This window comes from Caloenas nicobarica, chromosome 2, assembly GCF_036013445.1.
Source record: "Caloenas nicobarica isolate bCalNic1 chromosome 2, bCalNic1.hap1, whole genome shotgun sequence".
In the NCBI taxonomy this organism is placed as follows: Eukaryota; Metazoa; Chordata; class Aves; order Columbiformes; family Columbidae; genus Caloenas; species Caloenas nicobarica.
This window is the reverse complement of record NC_088246.1, coordinates 145,601,414-145,628,698: the sequence shown is the minus strand read 5'-3', so window position 1 is coordinate 145,628,698 and position 27,285 is coordinate 145,601,414. Positions and strand designations below refer to the sequence as shown.

Here is a 27,285-nt window from a genome sequence, read left to right as displayed (position 1 = left end):
CTAACACAATGTCCTGATGCCACAGCAATAGAAAAAAGTTGTGATGTTGAATTCTACAATCCCTATATTTAATGTGGTTTTTGATCAATATTAAATTAGTAAAAAGTAATTTATTTCCCCTGCTCCTTCCTTCTCACTCAGTTTATTTAGAACTCACTGTTGATTCCATATGCAGCAGTTGTGTTGATGACCAGGTTTTGTGATAAAAAAACCACAAATGTTGTCCACTGAAAATAAGCATCGCCAAGCACCTCCTGAGAAGACTGAGGCATATGTATAAAATAAGATCGTTCTCAGAATTTAATAACTCTAATTTCAGAAGCAGCCCTGAAAAATTGAGAAAAAACACATAAATCACAGGAACCAGATGGTACAACTTTGAGTGCCTCAGTGCAATTCTTAAGTCATTTGCATTTTTGACTGACGAGAAGAAAGCTTTTTATGCTGTTGTATTGGTTTGCCTGGGAACAAACAAATCAATAAGCAATGACAGCAGTTTCATTTTCAGTAGCCTATTTACTTGTTAGAATGCATTTTTAAAGAGATGAGATTGCTGTTTAATTACATCTAACAGGCATGCTTCGCAGATTGCAATAAAATCCCATCACCAAGGAGTCAAAAAAACCCTGAAAGCTGCCTCAAGTAGTGTTTAAAATAGTACGGTTTCAATACACATTAGTACAGTATGACAGAAAATAACTCTAGAATTATAAACTCTGGTATTCTCGTATTTTTAAATTTAGAACAGCATTTTACAGCTCTGGTAAGAGTTGTACATCCTTTATGTTTACTCCTCATATTATAGTTTTAGGATATAAGTTGCCAAGAATTTCAGCATTAGGAAGACACCTAATTTAGATGCCCAGGTCACCTGAGTTGTCATGTTCGCAAGAAATCCCACTAGGTGAAAGGCAGTTTCTTATTTTCATGATATAAGGTATACTACTTAAGTCTTCTAGAATAATTGGATCACCGTAAAAATTGTTGCAGGTGACACAGGATTGCACAGGATTACAGTTAACTGAGGTTTGATCCCTTCCCCCTTTCCCACTACGAGAAAAGCACTGAACAGTATAAAAGCCAGCTCCTGTGGCACCCAGTGCAACACAGACTGGCACAGCTTCTTACTTGGCTGATAATGTTTCCATAAGAAAGGCAGTTTAATTTCAGAAGTCATCCTTTGTTTCCTTTCAACAGCTTAGGGGAACGGGGAAAAAAAAAAAGCAGCATTTTTCCATCCACAAAATTTTCCTCAGGATTTTCAAAGGTACCCTGAAAGCCATTAAGAGTCTCAAAAGCACAAGCTTTTTAGTTGGATGGTTCTGCTTCAACTCCTAGCAGAGGGACTGCCCCAGTTCTCTCTACTAGATAACATGAAATAACCATCAATTACAATTCCACATTCATTATTTCAACTACAGGACGGTTCCAAGTAGTGAAAACATCAGAATTTTCACTTACAAGTTACAAATACATTCGAAATAGATTAAGTAGAGAAAATAAATAGAGCAGAGCAAGAAATACTCCATGCATGAAGTTGACACAGTGCACAATATTTGCACGAGCTAATTGCGAAAGCGAGAATGGAAGTTACCAGTCTCTACAAAGGGCATTGTCTTGTGTTAATGGGCACCAGAGGCTGTCCCTTCAATCACAACACTTAACATAAAACAGAAACATTTTTAACTATTGCACGTGACTGCTGAAATTCAAGAGATTCTCACCCTTCGGTACAAGAGCAAAGTCTACTAAATATGCTTGGTAATATACAGCAACACATGCACAGTGACATGTCCCATTTCTTAAAAGACAATGCATGACGTAAAAACCAAACAATGATCTAGCTTGCATATCCAATATACTATCATAAAGAGAAAACCTTTCAACAAACATATCAGAAAAATATTCTAATTTGGAGGACTGTTAATGTGATGCATCTCTACACATTTTGTGCCGTGTTTCATTCAAGAAGCCTGCGACTCCCAGGCTTCCCCTTCTCTCTGCTGATGCGGTGTCATCCAGCTTGGCATACAGCGTGATGCTCATACCACATGTGTACGACACAACAAACAGCTGTTTCACCAACATCTGAGCACCGCGGTGTAGAGAATGGAAGCAAACGTATAGAAAAAACACTATTAAGAATACAAAAACTTAAGGCAGCAGTGCATGCTTAAACTGAAATCCCTGTTTTCATGTAGAAATTACAGTCCAGATCCAATAAAGAACTTAAGCACCTATGTCCAGTACTCCAATCTTGAAAATCCTTCTTCAGTTGTTACCTGGACCAGGAGACATCATCGTTGTTTGTGCTCTTCATGTTTTTACAAATACACAGAAACAGAATTTCTAGACACTCCAGAACTAATTTTTTTCTAATGTTGAAATGTTGAGTGTCTAACTCAAATACCGTTTCAGGAAGCCAAAACTTCATTTGCAACTAATGACTTGATCTTGTAAACATTGTTGAACCACGTCTAAAGTTCCAACTAAAATTCATTTTGACAAGTGGGTTATTACAGAGTACTGCTTTCCAGAAGTATTGTATCCATATTTTCTACAGAAATTTAATATTGAAAAACAAAGGTAATGGTTATGAAATCCAAGTTCAGCACATGATCCAGCGAATTTGGGAAAAATCATTTGCAAATATCAACTCATGGCTCATTTTGGAAGTTAACTTCTAGACAGCTTTAAACCAAACTGATTTTCTGTATTTTCCAAACAATTGAAATGATAATGGAAACAATAAAACAGGTTAGCTTCAAACTACTTTAGACCAGCTTGCAGGTCCCAAGACAAGATACTTCCTGTTTTCAAATATCTTGTGGATGAGTATTTCGTTTTATGTGGAACTGAAGTATGACTCAATACTGAATAACAGCAATAAATAAGATCAAATGACAAGGGGAGGTAGGGGGGAAGGAAGAATCAGCACTTTAAATAATTAAGAAGTATTCTAGTACATAGCAATTCTTCTGTTTCTGTAACAGATTTCAAGTTGAAATAGGAACTTATTTCCTTAACTGATTTCTTCACAAGTACCCAAGATGAAATGTCTTTAATGCCCCTGAAATATTTAGCTGTGGCCATACTAATTATATTTTTTGCATCAGTACTTTGTCTGATGACCCCAGATCTGATCCACCAGCATAAATCCCGTATTTCCAGTGTTGTGTGGTGACAAAAACACTTAACAGCTGTGGTACCTTACATAGATATTGTTTTCCCACTCCCTATCAGAAAACTTAACTACAAATAGAACAGATCAAGTCCCTTTGTTCTTCAAGGAATATCATTAACTTTGAGAATTACCTTCTCAGACCAACAGATGAAATATTAAATAAGCAAATTAAGGTATTCTGATCTCTGTAATTTCTTTTCCTTCACCCCCTCCCAGCCCCAAGAGACCAACTAGTCCTTTAGTTGGATACAAATAGAAGGTACAAATATGTTATCATAAAACTCACATGGGAAAACACAAATAATTTCATTTCTCCTTTATGCGCTAACATTTCTTACGCAAATAGTCATTTCCAAAGTTGTTAGAGCACAGCAATTTCCTTTGTATCTAGCATTATTAAAACTGTAAAGATCTTGCTTAGGAAATTAGTTTCAGTTGTCCTCCCTCCCCAGATATGATAAACTGAATCTCTCAAGAATTTAATGGATTATTTACATGCACAGGCCAACTTCTATAGAAAAATATTTGAGCTTATCAGCACATTACGTGTATGCAAGTTCAGTGGAAAGCTGATTTACCTCATTTAACTCTACACTACATCCCTGATATTGTTAATGATATTTCACATGAATAATACTTGTTTTCCCTGTCTTTTTCCTCCAATGATAAACTTGAAAACACCACCTGCCACTTCGTATCACAACAGCAGTGGAAACAAGCCTATCAAAGTGTTACGATCAGTTTCTACTACAGTAGAATAACTGGATCATTTGAATTTCTGGGACTGATGAATCACAGAGATACCACTTCCCACCCGCCTGTCCCTCCCCTCCTCCCTCCTTTTTTTTTTTTTTTTTTTTTTTAAAGAGTGCAGATACTTACTGAAACTAAGAAAGTTAAAGAATCCACAAGAAAGGTTACAGAAATCACGCATACTGGGCAGCACTTCTTATCATTTTTCTTCAAGTTGTTCTATGACCAAATGTGGTTCGTAACTTGTGCTCTGATTTTTTTTTTTTTTAAGTATACAATGCATATGTGTCCTGGTTTTGTTAAAAACAAGACCAGTTTCTCTTTCAGTGAATTTTCCTTTCAGCTAAGTGCCTTCTAAGTAACTGCACTTTTCTGAATTTTTTGCCTGCATGTTTTTCTTGGACACTGTGCGTAGTGCTGCTATCACCAAGGTCAAGACCAACGGAATGCTGAAGAAGCGTCATATTTAGATTTATTGCTATGACAGCCAAGAATTCCACACATCCCATAACTGAGAGGGGCATGTTTGAGGAGGGGCAGACAGAACAGGTGACTAAAACTGACCAACAGAGTATTCCATCCCATAATCGTCATACTCCCGATATTAGATGGAGATCACAAGGGTCTAGCCTCTCTTGGACCATGGCCGGCATCTAAAGAGGACCCTCTCTGGGTGCCTGTGGTACCAGGCGCGAGGCCCTGCAATCCCTGCATCCAGTTTGCTGTGAAGTCCTGCCCTTGACTTCCAGGTACCTGCCCTACAGCTGCTGGACTGACACCAACTCCATATCCAGCACTCAAGCCTGGTTTTGTATATTTTGTATATATTCTCTATTTATTAGTAGCATTAGTAAAACCCTTTAAAACCTTCCAACTTGAAGTCTAAGTCTCTTCCTTCCTTCTTATCTTCCCTATCGTCTTCCCGATCTAAAGGAGAGGGTGGAGGGAAGGTGAGCGGGGGGTAACAGAGAGCGTCTGCCACGGTTTGTCACCTTGCCTTAAACCTTGACAATAAGCAAAGGAAAAACATTTATACTTTGCAGGGAATGTTAACAACACTTCTTTCAGAAAAGCAGTTTTTCCTTTTCACTCATCTTCAACTTCTTCAAGCTTAAGACCAATCCTATTAGCAGCGCTTGAGGATCCATCCCTGCTTTCAGATCCGTGGTACCACACCTTTACCCACACCAGGTAGGTGTAGGTACACCTCCTTAACGCTCCAGATCTGTGGTACTAATTGGCACCACAATGATGTTAACAAATCAGTAGCTAGCTAACAAACAAGGACCTTAACACCATGTAATTAATTTCCATACGCACCACTATACAAATAACTCGTACTTAAAGACCATCAAGTACTCATGGAAGTTGTCTCGGAGGCACCGCACCACAGAAGCTTGCGGTCAAATCTGGCTATGTTTAGATGCAAGTACAGAATATGCTTTGGAAAAAATATTTGTTTATCAACACATAGGTTTCTAAACAATATTAATTATTTGTGCTAACACAGAATGAAAGCCATTAGCACTTGAACTCATATACACTAAGTAAAACAAAGAAAACCATGATAGATATACCTCTACAGCCCCAAGATTCAGTGCAAACAGTAAAAATAAACAAACGGCGAAAGCCCCACAAACCCAAAATCAACCCAAAACACTCTCTTCTTTAATGTATGCCCATTCACTTAAGTATAAGAAGGTAAAAGAGATATTTGAGGAAAATGGATGGGGATAACACTTTCGAGACCCTAGCAGGGGTTTCATTTCTTACATAATATATAAAAATAAAATTGTCTATTCATTTCTAGGGGACACGAGAGACAAGTTTTTAGCATGGACTGATTTAAATGAAAAGGTATCCTCTTTAGAGAGCTTTGCCAATGGGAAAGGCAGAGGCCTCTCAGGAAGGCAGATATAGAGGAAGATCATCAGCAACAGGAGCTACTAAGTACCTCACACAGACTTTGTTTTAAACTCTAAGTAACTGACGGCTATAAATTTGTCACCTTTACTGATGGTAGTGTTAGATGGTAGTAGATTCATGGTTATTTCTAATAATTCAGTCATCTATTAAGTGTGTAGCATATAATACAAAAAGAGTCAGCTAAAGGATTCCCTGGATTTTTTTTTTTTCCTGGACACTTCATACAGTGCAGTATTTGATCAAACCAGCGTTTAATATGATGGCAGGAGTCTTGATCTCTTTGCCACTAGATCAGCTGAGGTTACATATACTGGATTAGGGGGGATTAGGATTCAGCGAAAAGGCTGATAGGAAGTAAACTACTCTGTATACACCTGTAGTATACAGAAGAAGAAAGCAAAAGCAGATGAAAAATTGGAACAAGTAGAGAGTAAGAGTTCAGTCCTATTCATTGATCCACTTAAAATTATAAACCAACCTCTACTACTTGTTTCATATGTTACCGATCTTTTCTTTGCTTGTTCCTTCTTCCTATAATACCTTTTCCACAAAAAATAAAAAAAGAGGTACAGTACTTCCTTACAGTCCTTGATAAAAAGCTGCAGCTGAATGTGTTAACACAGGACTATCCAAGAAGCAAAAGCTGTCTCAGAGCACCACACCTGGGTTACCCATAAATCCTCTTCCCTGTTTCTCCAGTTTTAAGATCTTGTACAACAATAGCAGGGAGAACACTTTTTGGAAAAGAAAGCTACTCCACTAGCGTCCTCTTTTGGTAGATCAACAGTACTTTGTGATGCTTTTGTACATCAAGAATTAACTTTCTGTTTCCATCTGGAGTTTTCCCATCACTGTTCTGAAGCAGGCAGCCTATTTTTCATCCCAATACCCACAAAAGGGTTTAAACAATACTGTTCACCTGCTACCTTAGATTACACCCAGATCAAGAGCTGACAGAGAAAAAGCTTATTGGGTTGAAGGAAGAAAAGTGCATCGATTGAAAATAATTGCTGAAGTTCAAAGGGAATAACGGGTATGACAACAGCAGCTACAATTCCCTGTACGTACTGATACTTCCTAGCACATATATTAAAAGCCACTAAAATGCAGTTTTATGTAATGACAGGTTGAACCACCTGGTACTGTCAAACATTTCTGATTAAAAGGTTAGTTTTGAACAGCTTTCAGATTTATGCTAGAAGTCAGTCGTAAGAAGTCACATTACTCAGGTTAAAATGCACATTAAGATGACATTAGCATATTTCTTGTACTTGCATAACACCTTTTAAAAAAGGTTATCGATCTCACTAATCACGCTGACTTCTAAATCCAGAAAATTTTATAATCTTACAAGATTTTCAAATGACACATATGGAAATAATATTTCTGAAATATGTTTTCTACAATTGTTTCCAGAGGAGACTTAAAGGCTTAAGGCATAACCTCATTCTGTAGTAAATAACTTACAGATTTTAATACATGTAGGAAAAGGACTGCCTTCACTAACTTCAGAAGTAACTCTTAAAAAGTTACACCGCTTAATCCTGTAGAAAACTTTTTTGGACTATTTTCTGTAGAAATTGTTATGTAATTACATTAAGGTGCAAAGTTACTGACGAGCTCATTAGAAGAGACATACTGTGCCTTAAACCAGCACTGATCACTTGCCACTGATCCCTGTGTTCTGAAAGGGCAAGTTTTAAACCAACAAATACTTGTAAGAGCTCTGAGCAAGAGTCAACACCAAAATACAGTGCTAGTAACAATAGTCGAGCAATATATATGCTGTAAATACAAAGATTCAAATGACATGCTTTTGTGATACTAATTTCAACGTCTCAAAGCAAAACTGCTCCATGGAAAATCATTGAACTGCACAGATAGTGTTTGGTAACCACAGCCTAATACTTCAGCTAAGTGAGAAGTTTGAAGTCAGAGTTCTACTATGATTCTACGTTTTGGAGCTAAGAAAACTATTACCTGTAGTTAGACTACTGCAGCTTTTAACTTTTTTTTTTTTTTTAAACACTCTACATAAAATACAAGTATAGACTTCCTAAATTTCAACATGCTCCACTCCAGGGCAGGGGGAACTAAACAAGAAAAAAAAAAATTACCAGTCAGAGATTGCACTTGCTGCCCTGAGACTCAAGTTAAACAGCGCTGATGGGATACTTCTACAATATATATGACAAGAATCAAACTTTTGACTGACACTTGAATGCACAAGACTACAAGTGCTTTAGCTGTATGTAGACTACAAAACAAAACCATGTAGACATGTAAAGATGTGTCCATAGAAACACAGTGGACACAGATTCACATGAGAGAAACATATTCGTTATAAAAAAAATATAGTTCCCGTTACAGTATATTACTAAAACCCATGCAACAGCATCTTAATGTATGAAGAAGTTATAACTGAGAAGTTAAATACTGGATTATTCGAAAAACATATCATTAAATTAATTTTCCTTTTTTGCTGTCTCATCCCTGTTTTGAGACTTACCAATATGAATCCAATGATCTAATGATCTAGACACAGGAATAATAAATAGCCGAAAACAGACAGTTTAAATGACTGGAAACAGTCTGCTTCAAAGTTGCAACTTCTTTGCTGTCCTCACATTTCTTTCAACTCTGAGTTTTAAGTTACAATTTGCTCCATACAAAAATGACTTGTAATTGTGAAATGTTGCCCTGAATTAATGTTAGAGCAAAGCATTAGGATGGCATAGATTAAACAGTCATGATAATAGTAAGCAGACTAATAAAGCTCATTGCTTTGTTTTTCTTGTTGGAAATCATTTAACACTATTTTGATTATATTCCTATGAAAGTATTAAAACAAAACAAAAAAATCTGTTTACACTGCTCTTCCTTACCTCCCACTCTTTAGCAGCATCTTCAGTAGTAGATTCTTCACTAGTTTCAGGCTCTTCCTTCTTTTTTACCACTATAAATCCAGGTTCCCGAAGAGATTCCCCCGTATCTTCTGCATATATCTCTGGACTCCACTGGATGAAGAAGACATACAAGTGATCTGTCCTAGAGAAGTCGAGTAAAGACACAGAAAATAAAAATAAGGTAAATTGGTGATCCTTTGGATCATGTCTAATAATTATGAAGTATTTAAGGTTAAAATGAAAATACTTACTATTTCATGTTTTACTAGATGTTAGAGACATTTGAAAAAAGCTAGTTAGTATTTTTTTTCTTTTTAATTGTATGGAACTGACACTGTAGGAAAAACAGGGAACGAGTCTTCAATTGAGTTGCTGTGTTTTCATATACAAGTACAGTCCTTCAACCACTTCTGTCCTGTTGCAAACCTCTGCTTACAACTGACATAACTTCTAAAATAAAACACTAATTTTTTTTTATTTAAAAAGAGTTAAAAAAATAAAATCAAAATTTAAAAATGCCTGCCTGTCTTTTTTCCCTACCCATGAAAAACAGCTGAACACTCCCAAGACATGCAACCAAAATGATACGGACTGTGAGAATTGCTACAGATATGAGGAAATAAGGCTGGAAGTGTGCATATAGTATAGCCAGGTCATAAACTACAGACTATTTTAACTGCAGTACTGCAGTAAGTACCAAGATTCAAAGTTACCTACTTTTAAGTTATCTGCCACAAATGGCATGGTTCCCTAGTTTGGAAGAACAAAATGCCCAAATTCACGCACAGACACACACAGAAGAAAGTTATTTACAGCCCTAACAGATGTCTGTCTATGCTGTTTAAGCAATTTCTGTAGGTGCACAGATAGACTGAGCATTTAGAAAAAGGACATGCAGTGAACTCACTAGTATCTCTTCACCATGGAAAAGACAGCTTCAGAGCTAGAGCTTTATGGCTCTGGTCACCAAGAGTGAGTATTCCTTACGTCCCTCTTCAAAGATATTTGCTACGGTGAATCTGCATACTAGATTAGCACACGAAGAACAATATTTGGATTTTTTTTTCCCCCTCTCCTTACTAAATCCCTGAAAACCAGGATACTGGAAGAACAGCAAGAGATACAAAGCAAGGTCTCTCAAAACTGCAGCTATAATTTTCATATGCCTCTGCATCTAAAAGGATGGAACACACAAGCATGTAGTAACAGTGTCTGAACAGGGTCAGTTATTCAGAGCTACCCAGGTTAAAATTAAGGTTCCTGGATAACATTGATGAAAGGAAAACAAAACAAAACAAATCTTTCCCTCATAGTAAGAGAGAATAAAACATTTCAGATGCATAAGGCTAGATTTATTCTATGACAAAGTCAGAACAAGAAGCTGCAGACTCCTCATGCACTGAACAAGGTATCTATTTTTAAGAGTTTACAAGTAGAAAATTTAAAAAAACAAAACAAACCACACCCTGATTTTAACTTTTTAAGAATTCGAAACTCTGTATAGTTACAGCAGCTAGAGTAAAAAAACCTTAGTGTTTAAGGAACTCTAACACACTCTTTCCAAACTGGCTCATTTGAGATTAAGAACACTGAAATAATGCAGATTTGTCAGATACCTACATTTTTCTCTTTCTTATCACTAGGTGACAAAGACAACTGGGTTGACACTAAATATTTTGACCTATGCAGAGTAGCATTCAGCAAGGTTAACACTGAATTAAGAAAACAAACACCCCACTACCACCCCATACAGATTTGTGTGTATAAAAACACGGGACATACACTGGATGGATAAAGAACGGATTACTAATTCCCCATGCAGTTAGAGAGAGAAACACTTCATAGGTATAGTAATTTCCAAGGAGATCAGATACAGACTGTAAACTAAGCACTAATTCTTCTGAAACAGGTGATAAATTATGCTTCACACTGAAGGTAAGTACTTGCTCTGCTACATTAGAAAATGAACCAAAGTGATAGTAATCATTTTAATCAGCTGACTTCGACATCATTGCTGTACAAGACACATGCATCTGTTTTCAAATTGAATATGACATGAAGAGAACAAGAAAATTTGACTTGACTGTAAACACAAGAGGTCACCTTGCCCAGACAGGATTAGCTATACCAGCATCAGTGTGACAGACATTTGTCTCAAGAAATTGCATAATTTCCACCATTAGGGGCAGCTGGGGTGATGTTTAAAAGCAGGTTAGTGATGTGCTAGCATAGTCTCAATTCTCCCTGTTGAAAAATGCAAATATTTTGATGTCATTTCAGTCCATTACACATCTCCATTCACAGTGGACATGAAAAAAAGACAACTGCCTTTCTTGTTGCAGCCAACTTGTAAGTATGAAATGATTTTATGTTTGTAATCAACCTTTTCTCCTTTAGATTAAAGAACCCCACTTACTTCTAATTTTCTTTATATGTTACACTTTCTAGGCATTAATTAGTCTTGCTGCTTTCCTCTGGACTCTCTCCAATTGATCCATATCTGTCCTCAACTGCAGTGACCCAACTGGACATTCTATGCCATTCAGCTCAAAAGAAAAGATGGAAAAGTGACTTGATCATTGTGTGCAGGTATTTATACAAGATGATAGCTGATAGTTTTTTGTTGCTGTTTTTTTCTTTCTGCCCCCCTCTTCTGACAAGGATATAATAATCTCCAATACCCCCCAAAATCACGTTCAACTTGAAAGTAAGTCGCAATCTCCTAGCAGCAAAGATCATTTAAGAATTCAAGACTTTACCAGTGAGTGAGCAATGACATCTCACATCTCTGTATCACTGCAACAAATTTAGATATTTTTCTGGTAGATATGTTTCCTGGAAAATTTTTATGTTTCATATACAAAGATAAGACAAAAGAACCCCAGCTAGCTCTTCTGAACCCAGAGTTCGAGAAGTAGAGAGCATTTTTAGAAAGCTTCCAAATAATGGGAGGTATAGATAATGACAATAAAAACTTTGTTGCAGAACTCACTTCCTTCACCAGATACCACTTACTTGAATTTTGCTTTAATATTTACTTGCTACAAACACAAGCTTAAATAATACCATGAGAAACTATCGGCTGAACCAGCAAGTAACTCAAGTAAATCAGTAAAACTTCAGTACAGTAATGGGTACTCCAGTGTTAAGCCAATCATCAATATCCACCAGTTGTTGACCCCTTTTTTTGTGCTGCTTTATAGACACAGTCACTGAAAAATTTTGAATGATGCAAAAAAAAAAAAAAAAGGCACTCAAAGACCCATTGGAAAGTGTTGATTTTTTAGTGTCTCCCTCCTTACCTTTCTTGTGGAACAGCAAACCAGTACTCATGTTTTTTATCCCTCTGTGCATACTGTTGCATTGATGCACTTGCTTGCGAAACAAATGTTTTTCTCATGGGTTTTCCAACCCTGAGACGCAGAAACTTGTGAGATCGATGTCGTCTTTTTTCTTTAGTAAGAGAAGAACCTATTAGTAAAGAAAAAGTAAGCTATCTACAATGTACAAAAGAGCTTAAAAAATTAGCTTATTTTGTACTGAGCAATACAAGTATTTAGGACATATGTATATATATAAAAGTAAGCAATAGGAGATGAGGTAACATAGGTAGTAAAAATTACCTGTCCTTTTTTTCTTATGTAAATTGCATCAGCAGAATTAACTTCAGAGTGCAACACATTTGAATAATTCTAACATTCATTTCTGCTTCCAACTCCAGATCATATTATCACAGTCATCACCCATGCTTGAAAGTATTTCACAAGGTATTGTAAATGCAGATCCCTCTACACTGAATCGGACATCCCCCCCACTGTTAAAAAGATATTCCATATACATGCAAAAGATACAGTGCTAAATAAATACTTAGGTCTGATTCACAGATGTCAAAGCTGTTCATTAGTTACTTTTCATTTTAAAAAGAAAAGTTCTGGCACTACTAATAGAGGATTGAGATGAATTTTAATTTGTTAGCTACATCAAACACTTCAAAGGTATGAGCACCACTTCAGGATGAACCATACTGGATGCTGTCGTACGCGATTCTTCCCTCCAGGTAGCATATTCAACGGAACTAATAGAATTCTATGAATAGCCTCCAAGTCTGGATTGTGGAATCAGCACAAGGTAAAGGAAGAAGACTCCTCAGCATTGTTCCTTTAATAGGTTAATTACATAAATGCTAGAACATGAGTTCTAGCCACAAGAGACTTTTTAAAGCAAGGAAGGAAAACAAATTTAAGAGTTCTTATGATCAGATACGACAACAAAAGATTTAGCCTACCTCTGATGTTACATGCACATACAGATATGTTCCAGTTTTCTAAGACACTTACCTTTCTTTACAGCTGAAGTTCTCCTTCAGTATCTATGCAAGACTACAGATCTACTAAGCACAGAAAACATCACTTTCTTGATCTATAGACATCTGTACTCAATCGGATATTTGCCATGAAGTTTAGAACAGCATTGTTCCACAAAATAATTTTTTTCAGTAAATATTTAAATGTGCGCTTCCTGATTTTCAGTTACAATATTTTAGAATTGTACCTGCAGTATACAGTAGGGTAAAAGTCATAATAGCCATGATTTGGAAATATATTATAAACGCATAAGCCCAAGGTAAATTGTCAAGATAAAAACAAACAAAAAAAAACCACCAAAAAAGCCAACAACTCCCCCCAAAACAAACCAACCAACCAACAAAAAAAGCCAAACCAAAACAAAAACAAACCACACACACACACAAAAACCAAACCCCACAACCACCCAAAACAAACCAACCAAAACAATCCAAAATGAACAAAAAATTGTTTCACAGGACTGGCATAAGAACTTTGTGGAAGCGTTAGAGAAGTATTCTTAAAATGATATGATATTTGGGATTTTGGTTCTTCAGATGTGGCTGTTTAGAACTTCTCTGACATTGGGCTCAGAGAAGGGGGATTTCTACCATACCTTAAAAAAGAAAAACCAGTGAGATTTAGTTCTAGCTACCAGAGAATAAACCCAAACAATCTAGCCCTGCCCCCAAATCTCAAAAAGACTGTTTAAGGTGCCCTTTTTTTTGGTGTGTTCTCCTATATATTTTTGTATATTTGATACAGAATTCATCAGAAAAAAGAGACTCTGGTAACAGATATTGTGCATCACGCACTTTTTCCCTTTAATCTTGGCCAATATCCAGCTAAGCAGCAAACAGACTTGTTATCTTTAATGAGATTTCAGGTTGTTTATACACACACAAAACTATAGATTATTATAATTTCTCCAAAGTATCAACTATATCTGGCTTTTATTGCAGTCCAGTGGTTAACACAAGTGTAAAAATAGAAGGGAATATAAGAGTGTCCTGGGTAATTTAAAAAAAAAAAAAAAAGAAATCCGAGGCCTTTTAAGCTATTCCAGACTACTTATAGATTTCAGCTTTCATTGTATCACCTGTTCAACATTCAGAACATATAAAACATTAATTCTAAACTCAGAAACATCTGACCTTCGTGAAGATCAACAAATAGTAGTTCCCCAAAACCTAGATGCTCAGAACTCCCACAAAAGAGAAGAAATTCAACTAAGACCTTGCTAACAGGAGATAAAAGACCTATCTATGTAATTTAATGATACAAAACTCATCGTATGATTACTTCAGAGTTTTAGTCCAATAGAGAGGACCTTAGATAGTGTTTAGAGTGTTTCAATTTTTTAATGACCTAGTCTTTTTTAGTGACCTACTGTTAATAGACCTGTCATATTCAGTCTTTGTTGACCTTCAAGAGTTAAGCAATACATCTATGCTTTTACCTTGGCTCTATTTAAACTTGCCTGTAGACAAAGCCAGTAGAAGTGTCATCAAATCCATTTAGATTGAGAAGTATTAATTCGTAATATACTGTTTTATTTGCATTCTGCTCATACAATATGCCTGAATAAAAAACATACAGTAATTCCAACTGAATTTGCACTGAGGTCATTGGCACAAATCTCCAAAAAGTAACCTGTGCTTCTTTTTTAAAAATTATTTTTCTTTCTGTTTTATCCCCACAACCTTCAGCGAGGCTTTACCACCCTATGCAGAAGGTTTCTAGCCAGCACTCCTCTAACTGCATGTACACACTTTTTTGATGATATATGCATATGCTGTGACTGTACAGAACATCTTGCATTAAAAACCTGCAGTGTCACTCAATGATAACAAAAAATATTCAACTGTAAGAAAAGCAGCAATTGAGGAAAAGAATACTTGTGCTCGCATTTTTTAGAAGTCAGAACCAGCAACCACTGCTAGATGACATTTTCATGGGAGGATTTCCTCTCATACGTATGGCATAAAAGCCAAATTTATCACAGAATAATGCAACTATTAATCTGCTTCAAATTTCCAAGTTCAGTTACTTCCTTAACAGAAGGAGAAAAACAAACCCCACACAAACAAAACCCCACCAAAACCAACAACAAAAAACCCACAAAACACAAACACAAAAGATTGATTTCTGCCAATTGAAGAATATACCTCTCTGTTCAATACAGTCTCAACTTTTAATTATAAACATAAACAATTTGACCTTAAAATGCACTTCACATATAATCTATTAGTTTGTGACAGGTATTATAGATGTTTTCTTTCTAGCCCCCAAAATATTGCACAATTAAAACAGCTAATTCATGAATTTTTTTAAAAGCAAAATCAAATACATACAGAAACATATTGAAGTTACTTAAAGAAAAAACTTTTTTTAATAGCAATTAAGTAGCTTCAACAGACTTTCAAGATAACTTCCAACTAATAATCCTAGGGCCAGACCTTTGCAGAGGAGTGAAGGTAATCAAGAAATAAGCCTAATTGTTCCCCATTAGTTTCTTACTATCTAGCTCTTATCCTGAGAAATGCTTTTTGCATGCTGAACCTTGCTCTAGTCAGCATGAAGTATGAAAGATGCAAGTGAAACAAAGTTCTGAAAGTATCAAACACTGTTAAGCCTCCAGTGTTTGATACTCACGTCATAAACCTTAACCACAAAGCAGACAAGCTATAAATAACATGAAATTCATTCCCTGAAATTCATTCATACACGTGGACAGTGGGATCAAAATTTAAGTGACAGCTAGCTGACTGCTAAACAACATTTTTAATTTTGAGCTCTACAGTGACCACTCCACCACAGAAAATTTTACAGGCTCATTTAAATCTCCCCTACAAAAATACTGTGTTTTAATATGATCATTGGAATTATATTTATGAGAAAAAACGACAGTAAAAAAAAGGTATCCATTTCTTTTAGTTTCCTGAGAAATATTTTCCCCGCTGATTTACATAAGGCATAACGTAGGTATACTTCAAGCCACTGAAATAGAAGCAATATATGGAGACGTGTTCTGCAGAATGAAAACCAACAAGAATTCTGATGAGCTGGAGGAAGACACATTGTAAATCTGAAAGCTAACATTGTACTCATAGATACTGACTCACCTTCTAACTGCCCATCTCCTGCAGCTGCAGTTTTCTGACTAATTTCTTTTTGTGAATCCTGTTGCATGTTTTGTCTTTGTTGTTTGGTTTGTTGCATAGTGTGGGTCTTCCAAAGCTTGCGAAGTTCTTCAACTTCTGTCTCCGAGTCTTGCGTTTGCTCTCTCACTACTTTTTCTTTGCTAGTTGTCTCTTTCTCTTGAGAGTCTGTAGTATCTTCACAACGTGGACATTCCTCTCCTACCTTCCTCTCTTCTTCTGGCTCCTTTCCTAGTAATGAATCTTGATCCTCACCCACTTCTGCCCCTTTGTCACGCTGTTCACTACTGTGTGATCCTTGCAAAGACTGCTGGAGGACACCCGCAGTATCTTCACTAGGTTCCTGTCCCCCACTTATAGATGTTTCAGCACTTCCTGAACCTAAGCTGTGAGTACCAAATTGTTTAACATTTACAGCCCTTTCAGCACTGGGTTTTACGTCACTGCCAGCTTCATTTGAGTCTGAAATGATTGTTAAACATTCAGCACTAGTCTGGTTTATTGTTTGGACAGATTCTGATGATGCTCCAGAAGATTTGTCTTGTCGAAGCTCATCTGAGGAAACAAGTTCTTCACGTATTGGAGAGAGTTCTGATTCTGTGAAGACATCTTCTGATAGAGACTCCTCTGTGCTCCTTGGGGCAGTACTCGCACTGTCATTGCCTGGATCCTGGATCCTGGAATCCATTTCATCTGCATTGCTCTTGGCAGCTTTCTTGGAATGGCAAAGTTCCCTTACAGACTGCTGTTCGACATCTCTGTTGAGCAAATAAGAATGTTATTATAGCAGGTGCCTCTTATATCAAGCTCTTTTTATTTTTACTAACAAAACTTCATAAAGAAAAGGTGCTCTTAATAAAAAACCAAAACAAACAAACCAAAACCCCAAAAAAACCCCACAAACAAAAACCAACAAAAAAACCACAAAAACAAACAAAAACAAAAAACCAAAACAAACAAAAGAAAACCAAACAAAAAACCCAAACCAAAACAAAAAACAAAACACACACACCAAACAAAACCCAAACAAACTACTAAAACTTAATCGAGAGAATCAATAATAAGAAAAAAAGCATCAAATATGTAATGATAAGCTTATGGCAGACCTTTGCCAGCATGACATAGTTAGGACTTTCCAACTCCATTACATTACTTTTGCAAGGAAAAGCTCTCCTATGAAACCAACAAGATTGTTTGAGATGCTTACAGTGTAATAGTAAAATAAAAAACAGGAGGAAAAAAAACCAAAAAGCTACACACAGCCATAACCTTTACAGGTAGAAAGCCTTCACAACCTTGAGCTTTGTCCACCAAAGAGGTAAGCACAATTGTATAGATCTGTCCTACTCTATTACGAAGTTGACACTTCGGTCATTGGTAAGGAATGAACGGCAGAAATCATCTAGTCTAACCTTAACGACCTAAGCCAGTCAATGCAGAGCAACTGGAACCATCAATGTAGATTTTTTTAACATTCTGCACATGGGAAATATTTGAGATTGGTGACTTTGCCAATTGGGCACCTAACTTTGAGGATACCACTGTTAGGCAAAATAAATCTCAAATTACTTGATACAACTGAATAATTAAAAGAGCAGACATCAAATGTTGATAAATAGTGTAAGAAAAAAGCAAGCATAAAATTAGAACTTAATTTCCCCAAGGAAGTAATATTATTCAAACCTGCCTTTCAAAATAAGCTAATTACAAAGTCTATGAGTTTTAGAAGGGGAGAACTACAAGGGAACTGTGAACATGCTCAACTATATCTACAGGACTTAAGCTTTCCCGGTGTCATCAAAAAACTGAGCAGTACACAACCTTCGTCAAAAATTTCTCATATTTAAATATACTTTTGACCAGAGTTCTCAATACCAACTCCCTCCCTACAATAACCACATTACATCTTCCATTACCCAGCATCAAATGCTCTCAAGAAGTTTGTACCTTCATCTCCCATCTGTAAGAAGGATAAATTCACTCCACATTTCTACAAAACTTTTCATTCAGTTAGGTCACATTACTGACATTACTGAGACCACTAAAATTCAGGATGTTTGCAAAGCATCTGCACCCTCTTACCCAAGTGTTACCAAGAAGCTGATACTAAGCTTGTGCTGATGTAGTAATTTTGCTTATAAAGCATGTGGATTACAGTTTAGGATTTATCACCTATTACACTGGATCATTTCCTTTATTTATCAGGATTGTGTTGGTAATAGGTGTTCTTGGACAAGCACAACTTAAGGTTCATGAAAACTGTAAAATATCTGTAAGTTTTCAGATATATTTTTTCCAGTTTCAGCAAAGATTGTGGCTTATATACAGAAACCATACAACATGAAATTGCAGTTTTAAGAACCAAAGAATCCACTGGTTTTGTAATAAGGCTATTGATATAATGGAAACTGATTTTCAGTATTCACATTGTTCTTCCAAGTCTAAACAGGTTTGACAGTTGGTAAAACGGGGAAAAGAGAAGGGGTTTAATTATAACAGTGGAATATTTAGAGGAAAACAAATAGTGTGAAAACATTATTTAAGTCTCAAATATCTTGAGACACAGAGGTTTTGTCAGATCTAGCTGTAATTGGAATTCTGGTTACAGACTTAAGAAATTTGAAATTTATTTTCCTCAAAATTTACAAACATGCCTCAAATTTTGATGAGGTTAAGGCACAGAAGTGCTGGGATTGAAAAAAAACATTAGATATTAGTGTTCCATTTAATAGTTTATAAAGTTTACAAGACAGACATATCAAATTTGACATACAGGGCTCTGAATGTGACCTTTTAATGTTAGACATTTTCCCATTCCATATGGATTTCTATTATAAACAAAACCCAAACCAGAAAATGCATGTGCTATGAGAGCACAAAAAAAAAAAAAAAATCAACAGGGCACGCAAAGTACATTTGCAAATCAACATTGAGCCATTAAGAAACTAAACATGCTACAAAAAAGACTTGTTTTGCAACTGCAATATTGTGATTCAAATAGGTAGATTAAAAAGAGTAATTTAATTTTCATAATCTCATTATATGTACTATACATCAATTGAAGTAGGAACTATGAGCAACTTATTAAAACTCAATCTGGAAGATAAACTTCCAGAAAGCAACCATGCTGAAGGCATCATTATTCTACATCAAAAGCCCCAAAGGTACTACTATAGTAATACATACATTAGTTGGTCTTCAGGCAGCAAACAAGACCACGCCAAGATATCAGTTTACTACCAGGTCTCTGCTGAAACTGAACTTAAAAATGGTAAGACAACTTATTTCTTCTAGGTCTCCAGATATTTAAAACTACCAAGAAAGACGTGCTTAGCATACCACCTGCAAGAACTGAAAAGGGCATTTTTCAGAGTTACTGAGTATCTTTATACATGAATTAAAATGGTTGCATTTTTTAAGAGTTGCACATCAGGCAAACGGCTTTACTCTCTCACACACATAGACAACTCTACCTTGGCTAAAGGACTCAACTTCCCTGCAGTTAGATGGTCAAGGTAGTCGGCAAATGTCTGTGCTTTATGGGCTGTGATAAGTAAAGGTGACATTTTAAAAATTTTTTTTATATCCTTTTTGGCTTTAATGTCTGAATTCCTGTTTCTGAGGACAGTATAAAAATCAGGCAACAGACGGAATGGAACCAAGATTTTTTCATAACGCTGTTTAAAGTCAGTTTTAAATGCCTGCCATGCTGAACACCCATGACTAAAGCTCAGCAATCCAAATTCACTTTGTTCAACCCAAACAAGGCTACACCTAAAGGTCAATATGCAGTTCCTCCCTTAGCCAATAAGTGCCTAAGGTCATAAAAAATATACACAAACCTCCAAAAATAATTCCTATAACCATCTATCAGAGCAACAAGAGAGTTAGTGAAGCTAGTTTGATAAGCAAGTGGAAAATGGCAAACAAAGATTTGCACCCAAACCTGTTTCAGCTGGACTTTTCTATTCTGTACATTAGTTTTTAGATTAACAAATAATCAAATGCATCTTTTACCATTTTCATAGGGGGGATGGGGCAGAGAAAGTGTTTTGGTACCTCTTGCTACATTGACTGATTTGTAAGAGAGACTACTGGGGGAAATTAGAATCCACGCACATAGAAGAGGATTTATTCTAAATAGGGTATAGAATGTGAGAACTTAAGGTAAAGCAAGCTTTCTCAAGGGTCTTTCCAAGCCAATCTTTGATGTTCTTAAAAAGGAAATCAACAGAAAAAATAAAGTGGTTTCACTAGTTTTCTATGGTCAGCAATATGGCTACAGTTCATATTTACTCAAAGCCTTAGAAATACTATTCTATCTTACATGGTTAATGAATCCTTAATTTTGCTGTCCACAATTTCCTTATACAGAGCAGCTGACATCACTTCTTCCATTGGACACATGATGCCATACTCTTCACAGCCGTTCTCTTGGACCAGAGGATCCATTTTATGAGGATCAAACATTATATTATTTGGAGTCACTAGCAGCACACCATTGACTGTACCCTAAAATGAGAGGGAAAAGAAGTGGTAAATTTTCTTCTTCATATTTCAGCTTATTTTCATTTTTTTGTAGTAAAAAGGTGTTTTCTAATTTGTTTTTATAGCATATTTAAGCAACTTCATACAGTTTCTCGTGTTTTGCAGTCATCTAGAAACATAACTTTTTTCTGAGGAAGCAAATTAATGCCACCTACTTTCTCATAAGAAAACAGTTTTGTTCCTCACACCTACTTAATAAATAGGCTGAATTAAAAAAGGTAAACCCTTGAGCCCTAAAGGATATGCCAGGCAGCTCCTCTGAGGTAAAGACACATCCCTTCCTAGATAACCACAGGGCTTATTGCTAGTTTTGCAAGAAACTTCAAGTATCGTCTAAAACCTGACACTTAACTCTGCTCACTTTCTACTATTTAAGAACAAACAGACTGTCAAAAACTGTCATTTATCTTCATTTTCCTCACACAAAAGCAACAGCATTATCTGATACAAGTCATTCTAACTTAACGGACCTGTTGACTGATTAGACAAATAAATTTAGAGAATGAAACTAGATTAAAAATATTAAAGATTTTTGAAGATGCAACTGCATCAAGATGCAGTTTTGGATGGATTTAAATCACAATGATACTGCTGCAGTACATGATGAATACAAGTAGATTTTAAACTTCTAGTATGAAAAAAATTAAAGGAAGTTGATACTCATCCTATGAGCTGTATGGTTCTTATGCAATACAGGTACCAAGCTAATTTACAATATGTTGAACTTTTTTTTTTTAAGCACTAGAAATATATACAAACACAAGCAACAGTTGCTCCCTAAGGAAACCCGTAAAACTGTTAGAACAGTAGAGTTTGAGCTAAAACTGTGAGTTGGAGGAAACGTAGCTTTAAGCAGGACGACAGTGATCCTTCAGTTACAGATCATGAATTCTAAAGACTTTATAAATTTAGAAAGACATTCAAAACTTTTGCACAAGAATCACAAAAGAGTTGCTTCATGTGCTGCTGAAGCTTATCAGGAATTCAGTAAATATCCAGCTCACTGATAAATTGTCCAGTTATTACATTGTGTATTGGGGAGACGGTTCGTTTTCAGTTCTAAGATGACTTACAAACACAGCACGAAATACAACTACAATCCTTCCCATTTCAAGAAATTTGTTCCCAGCACTGTGATGGTTGATGATCTTCACAGCAGAAAAAGAAGATGCCGTGCACTGAGCAGAAAATTACAAGTGATTAAAAACAAACCCAAAATAGTATTAAACCCTACAGCAGTAACCAATGTTGTCACTATTATGCAAAAGTGAAAACAGTCTCAAAAGCAGCTTGAGCTTCTGTACTAAAGCCCTCCTAGTCCTTCAGTGCCCAGTCAGGTTTTGTACGTGCCTTTTAGAGTGCAAAGCATATGCTGAAGACTTTACAGTCAGCAAAACATATTTACATAATTCCAAGTTGTTTAAGACACTGAACGAAAATCATCACTAGTATTTCTTTCCCAGCACTGTATTGTGGAAATAAACTTTCAATGGGCAAGAAGGAACTCCAGAAGGATGACTACCAACAGAAGTTCACAATTTGTTATATCCATTGTAGTCTAGAAAATAAATTTAACATGACTGCAAGAGTCATGAAAGAGTCTCCTCAGAAGAATAATTGCTTCTCTTTAACTACTACTTCCATAAATTCAGTATGTAATGCAAAAAGCAGCATCACTTCTAAATCTGAGCTCTTTCACTAATGACCACACATGAATGTGGAATTTTATTAACACTCTCCAGATATGACCCAGACAAGTCAAGGCCATAGCCTTAATGGCAGTTGGACTAGATGATCATTGTAGGTCCCCTCCACCTAAAATATTCTATTCTATTGTTTCATTGCCCACATGTTGCATGTGAATCTTCAGAACAGTCTGGAGAGGAAAGAAAAAAAAAAAAGTTGTATGACTGCTCCAGCTGAAGGATTTAGATGTTTAATATCAACTTCTAAAATGATTACTCAGTAGAAGCAATCAGTAATCAAGTTCACTGGAGAACTCTTGATTTCAGATGATTTTGTCTTCACTTGTTCATTATTTCATGATCAAATAACCCTGCCTTGATAAGTTAAGTACACAGGAAGTGCTAAAACTTCTGAGCCCGTGGAAGACTTCAGGCAATAAAAGGAGATGCCATTTTTCTACCACAGGGTGAGCTGTCACAGCTGACATGTCACCCATGTCACCAAGGTCCCCAGTTTTACTGAACAAATACAAAATCCAATGCTTAATCTGTGCTCTCAAAAGCAAGTTAAAACATTGTTTCACCTGGCAGTCCAGGTCAAAAATTGATGAAAGAATATTTTATAGCAAAACAAGTTAAAAGTTTCACAAATCAATATTACAATGCTTATCTGAACACTAGTCATGACATTAGAACGTGTATGAAGAACCAGTTGCACATCTTCACAATCTTTCTGCAGGCAAACATTCAGCCCAAGAAGCGTGCCAGACTACTGACTATGTAAGGAAAACAAGTTTAAGAGACCTTCTACTGTAAATGGAAGCTTCCTAGGACAGTCTGACAATGACCTGTCTGATGGCAGAAAACCCCCAAACCTGGTCATCAGGCAGTTGTCCTGGACATACATGGAAGATTCTAGTCTACCTCTGCAGCCTCAACCAAACACACTGCCAGAAACCCGATAGCTTGTTTATCTTGGTCTTGGACAAAACCTTCCACGCCAACAGGTAAATACCACAAAAATTAATCTGAAAGTGTAATTCCATTTAAAATTTATTACGCTGATAGAGAAAGAGAATTAACCCTTGGAACTACTTGGCTTTTATGTATACTTGATTAAGAAGCTGATCAAACACTTCACTTGCACTGATTATGAGCAGGTGAAAGATTATATAGGTACCTTGAAAACACCGGTTTCATAGCTCCTCAACAAGAGATCACCTATTTTATTGTTATGCATTTAAAAGATGACAGGAGGCAAAACAAAGAAACATTTCTGGCTCACAAGTTATTTGATATGGTCCACAGTTACTGCATTAACACTTCAGGGCACTTCTCCAGAGAAGAATTGTTGCCCCAAATTTACAGGATAGAAGTGAGATTCTTAATGATACACTAAATTTCATTAATATTTCTGTCATTTATTATTATTACTACCAAGGATCATTGAATATTTACCCAGGTAGCTAGGTAAAGCTCAGGTAATAGCCAGATAAAAAAATACATTTTGTTTGGTCTCAAGTTTTAATTCTTTTTTTCAGACATGTCAGTGTTTCTGCCACTTTCTTTAACAATTTCTGTGACTCTTTTGCAAGACAAGTAGCTTCTGTCTTTACTACCTTCTAACTTGTTTGCAGGAGAAAAGCTTCCTTAAAAACCTGTGGAACGTGTGTTACTCAACAGATGGAGTTTCTAACACAGACAGAAACCAAGTGCTATGGATTCTGTGAGGGGAAAAAAAAAAATGGGTGACATCAGAATAAAACAGGTAAGTGGGAGTACATGTGCATCTAACCAAGCACTGGTCAAGAATTACTCATTGCATTATGCTAGACTGCCCTGAAAGATGGAAACTGAAGCAGGTCCAGTCTTTGAGAGCTAACACCACAGTTCTGCAATAGTAAAGAAAAAAATGAGGTATTGTCTTTACAGGAGAGTACCTGAAACTACATTCCCGTGTTGGTTTGCCATTATAGATCAGAGAGACTTCTAAGTTAATGTTCCTACAATACATATAGTCCAGAACTATTGTCTCAGAATAAGCCAGCAATGAACTCTTGTGTGTTTTAGTACCATGCATTCATTTTAGGTTCTGAAAAGACTTTTCTGGTTTCTCATACACATTTATGCACTATGGCAGCAGATGTCACAGTTGTTCTACAAAATACTCAGAGTTGGGTAACAACACTGATGCCAGGAAAAAAACCCTACAGCATATTGTTCTTTAGTGACTTACTTTTGCTAACTTAACCTGGTATCTTACAAGCACTGAAGAAGACTGACAGCCTAAAGTCTGCTCCCCATAAAATCTTCTTGGTTCCTTGCTTTTGGAGCAGGAAAAAAGCTCCAAAGCTCCCTCTCTGGCCTGGTTGAGCTCCTGAAAACACTTTCAGTGTGAATATATTCTTTAGAGTAATGAACAGCATAGCAGCTTACTAAATAAAGCCCTTCCCATGCTCTCACCTGCCCATATCAACATGAGGAGATGAGCCGAACTTCTCCTTTGTGTCATGCTGTGTCTTCAGCACAGATCCTTTCGATGGTAATCAAATATTTGTTGAACATTTTAAAACAGTTCTTTGACTTTATTTTATACAAAATCAATTTTCAAAATATTTTCAAAAACTTATTTGTACCAATAATGTAGCTAGAAGGAAACAGATCAGCAAATCAGAGCACAAGCCTAAGTAAAAATAATTGGACAACGGTATGCACACTACAAACTCCTACATGATTCCGGTATACCGCCACTGTTTGCTCTAATCTCCTAACTTTCTATCCCTGGGAGGAGAGAAAAAAAAAAGTAATCTATGGGCAGCTCAATTCTTGATGGAGGACTGTGGGCAACTGTTTAAGACATCATCCAGCATAACTTTCTACAAAAGCAGCAAAGAGTGTGACTGCAAGAAAGGGCATGTCTATGTACACAATAAACAGCGAGTTAAGGTGACTCTAGAGTACACTGGTTACACAGATTTGTTGCGTGCCCAGGATGTGGCATATTCGCACCCCTGTTTCTACCTGTACCCAATGCCCTGCCTCTTACAGGAGCCATAACCAGATAGCAGACAGCAAATATTGTAAATGTTTCCAGGTTCCAACCACCAAACCTCAGAGAACTCCTGTGTGCTTGTCCAGGAAGTCACAGGTGCAACTAAAACCAACTTCAAACACATATAGAATAAGCAGTCTTGAAAAGTGGGAAAGGAGAGAGTCTGATCTTCATGCAAGGCCTTTTACATATGAAATTAAACACACTGAAAAGAGGTTTTCACTAGATTTTAGTTTATGAGCATCAGTCTCACTGATGACCGGACTTCACATCTGAAGCCCTATGAACAGTTAACAATGAGCTTCAAAAACACTTCCAGAGCAGGAAGCAGGAGATGAATCTTTTCAATTTTCTCCAGAAAAATTTTGAAGAGATATCATCCTGCATCATCAGGAAAGGTAACAAGACGACAATATGCCAAAGGACATTCCTACCACGTGTAACAAGGGCTAAATTACATACTAAACTTATGAAATTTGGTACTCAAATCTGAGCAATTTAGCCTCCATTCTCTCCTCCTCAACCTCCCCAAGTATGGACCGATACTGTGGTAGATTATACATCTCTCTAGAAATAGAATTCTCCTTGAAGCTCTTACAAAATAGGCTGTAAAGATGCAAGTCAAAGGCAGACACTGTGAAGCCTCCCCATACCACTCTGATGAGGAATTATGGCATGTAAATAATACACCGTAAGTTTTAACCCTCAATTATATATTTTTACAGTCAGCCAGTTTCTAACACAGGCTCACAGTTCTCAATTCCTCTGTTTCAGGGCACGTAAAACCAAGAGATAATGGTTTGTCTAAGATCAACCTAAAAAAACCCGTCACCTAGGCACAGAAGGCAAGGAGTGAAGCAAATTAACCACAGAGTAGCACAAAGTACCAAACAAAGTTTTTCCAGGACTTGTCTTACCAACTCCTAACAGCAGCTTTCGCCAATATACATGTATTGTCAAAAGGCTTCTTATCTAGACATATATGGATCTGCAATCTTTTCCATCAGCAAAAACAAATAAATCATTAGTGTAACTTATCTGCAAACCTATTGCTGAGCAACATAGAATCAGCAGTATTTGTATAAACATCCCCAACTTCAGGTGAAAGAAGAAGTACTGCAAGTACTCCGAGTTTCTTTGCATTCATTCAGCTTGAGTGAAGGCATGATTTTTCACAATTAAAGTGTCTAATAGTCATTCTTTTGTGAGGTGGGAGAGCAACACGTTTTGTTTTTTTCCTAAAGCATTCTCAGGTAATGTCTTTTGACATTATCTCAGTCCCTAAAACTCTGCACAAGACTTGTGCACCTCTAAGATGAATGGAAGTTAAGTGTCACTAACTTGGAGGCATTAGTGTAATGACACTACAGGGAGAACTTTAACTACCACTTCAAATTAAAAAGAAAAACAAAACAAAACAAAGATTTCTGCTCTACTACACCAAATATTGAAGTGTTTTTTTGCAGAGTCAGAGATTAATTCTGCTTATACTGTTCTGCTTTAGGAAAATGGAAGTGAAGCTCCCCAGTTACACATTTCCTTATATTTAAGGCATGTTCTTTCTCCACTGTAAGTAAAGAGAATTACTTATGAGAGACACTAACATAAGGAACAAACAGACCTCACGCCCTCAACACAAGAGAATCACTTAACAGTGTGGCTACAGGGAAGTTTGTCACAGGTTAATCACATATTAACTCCTTGCATCACGTCTGAAAAAAAAGGTG

At 36.5% G+C, this 27,285-nt stretch overlaps 1 protein-coding gene across 6 annotated transcripts in view; it reads right to left on the bottom strand.

The window, feature by feature from the left end:
• OXR1 (oxidation resistance 1) overlaps positions 1–27,285 on the bottom strand; it is a 283,064-nt gene that overhangs the window by 25,008 nt on the left and 230,771 nt on the right. For all 6 annotated transcript variants that reach the window (XM_065628162.1, XM_065628164.1, XM_065628161.1 and 3 more), the window contains 4 exons: positions 20,601–20,785; positions 16,238–17,031; positions 12,072–12,240; positions 8,749–8,911 (listed from right to left, as the gene is read on the bottom strand). In XM_065628162.1, coding sequence (XP_065484234.1) covers positions 8,749–8,911; positions 12,072–12,240; positions 16,238–17,031; positions 20,601–20,785 — 1,311 coding nt within the window. The remainder of the gene's footprint in view (positions 1–8,748; positions 8,912–12,071; positions 12,241–16,237; positions 17,032–20,600; positions 20,786–27,285) is intronic.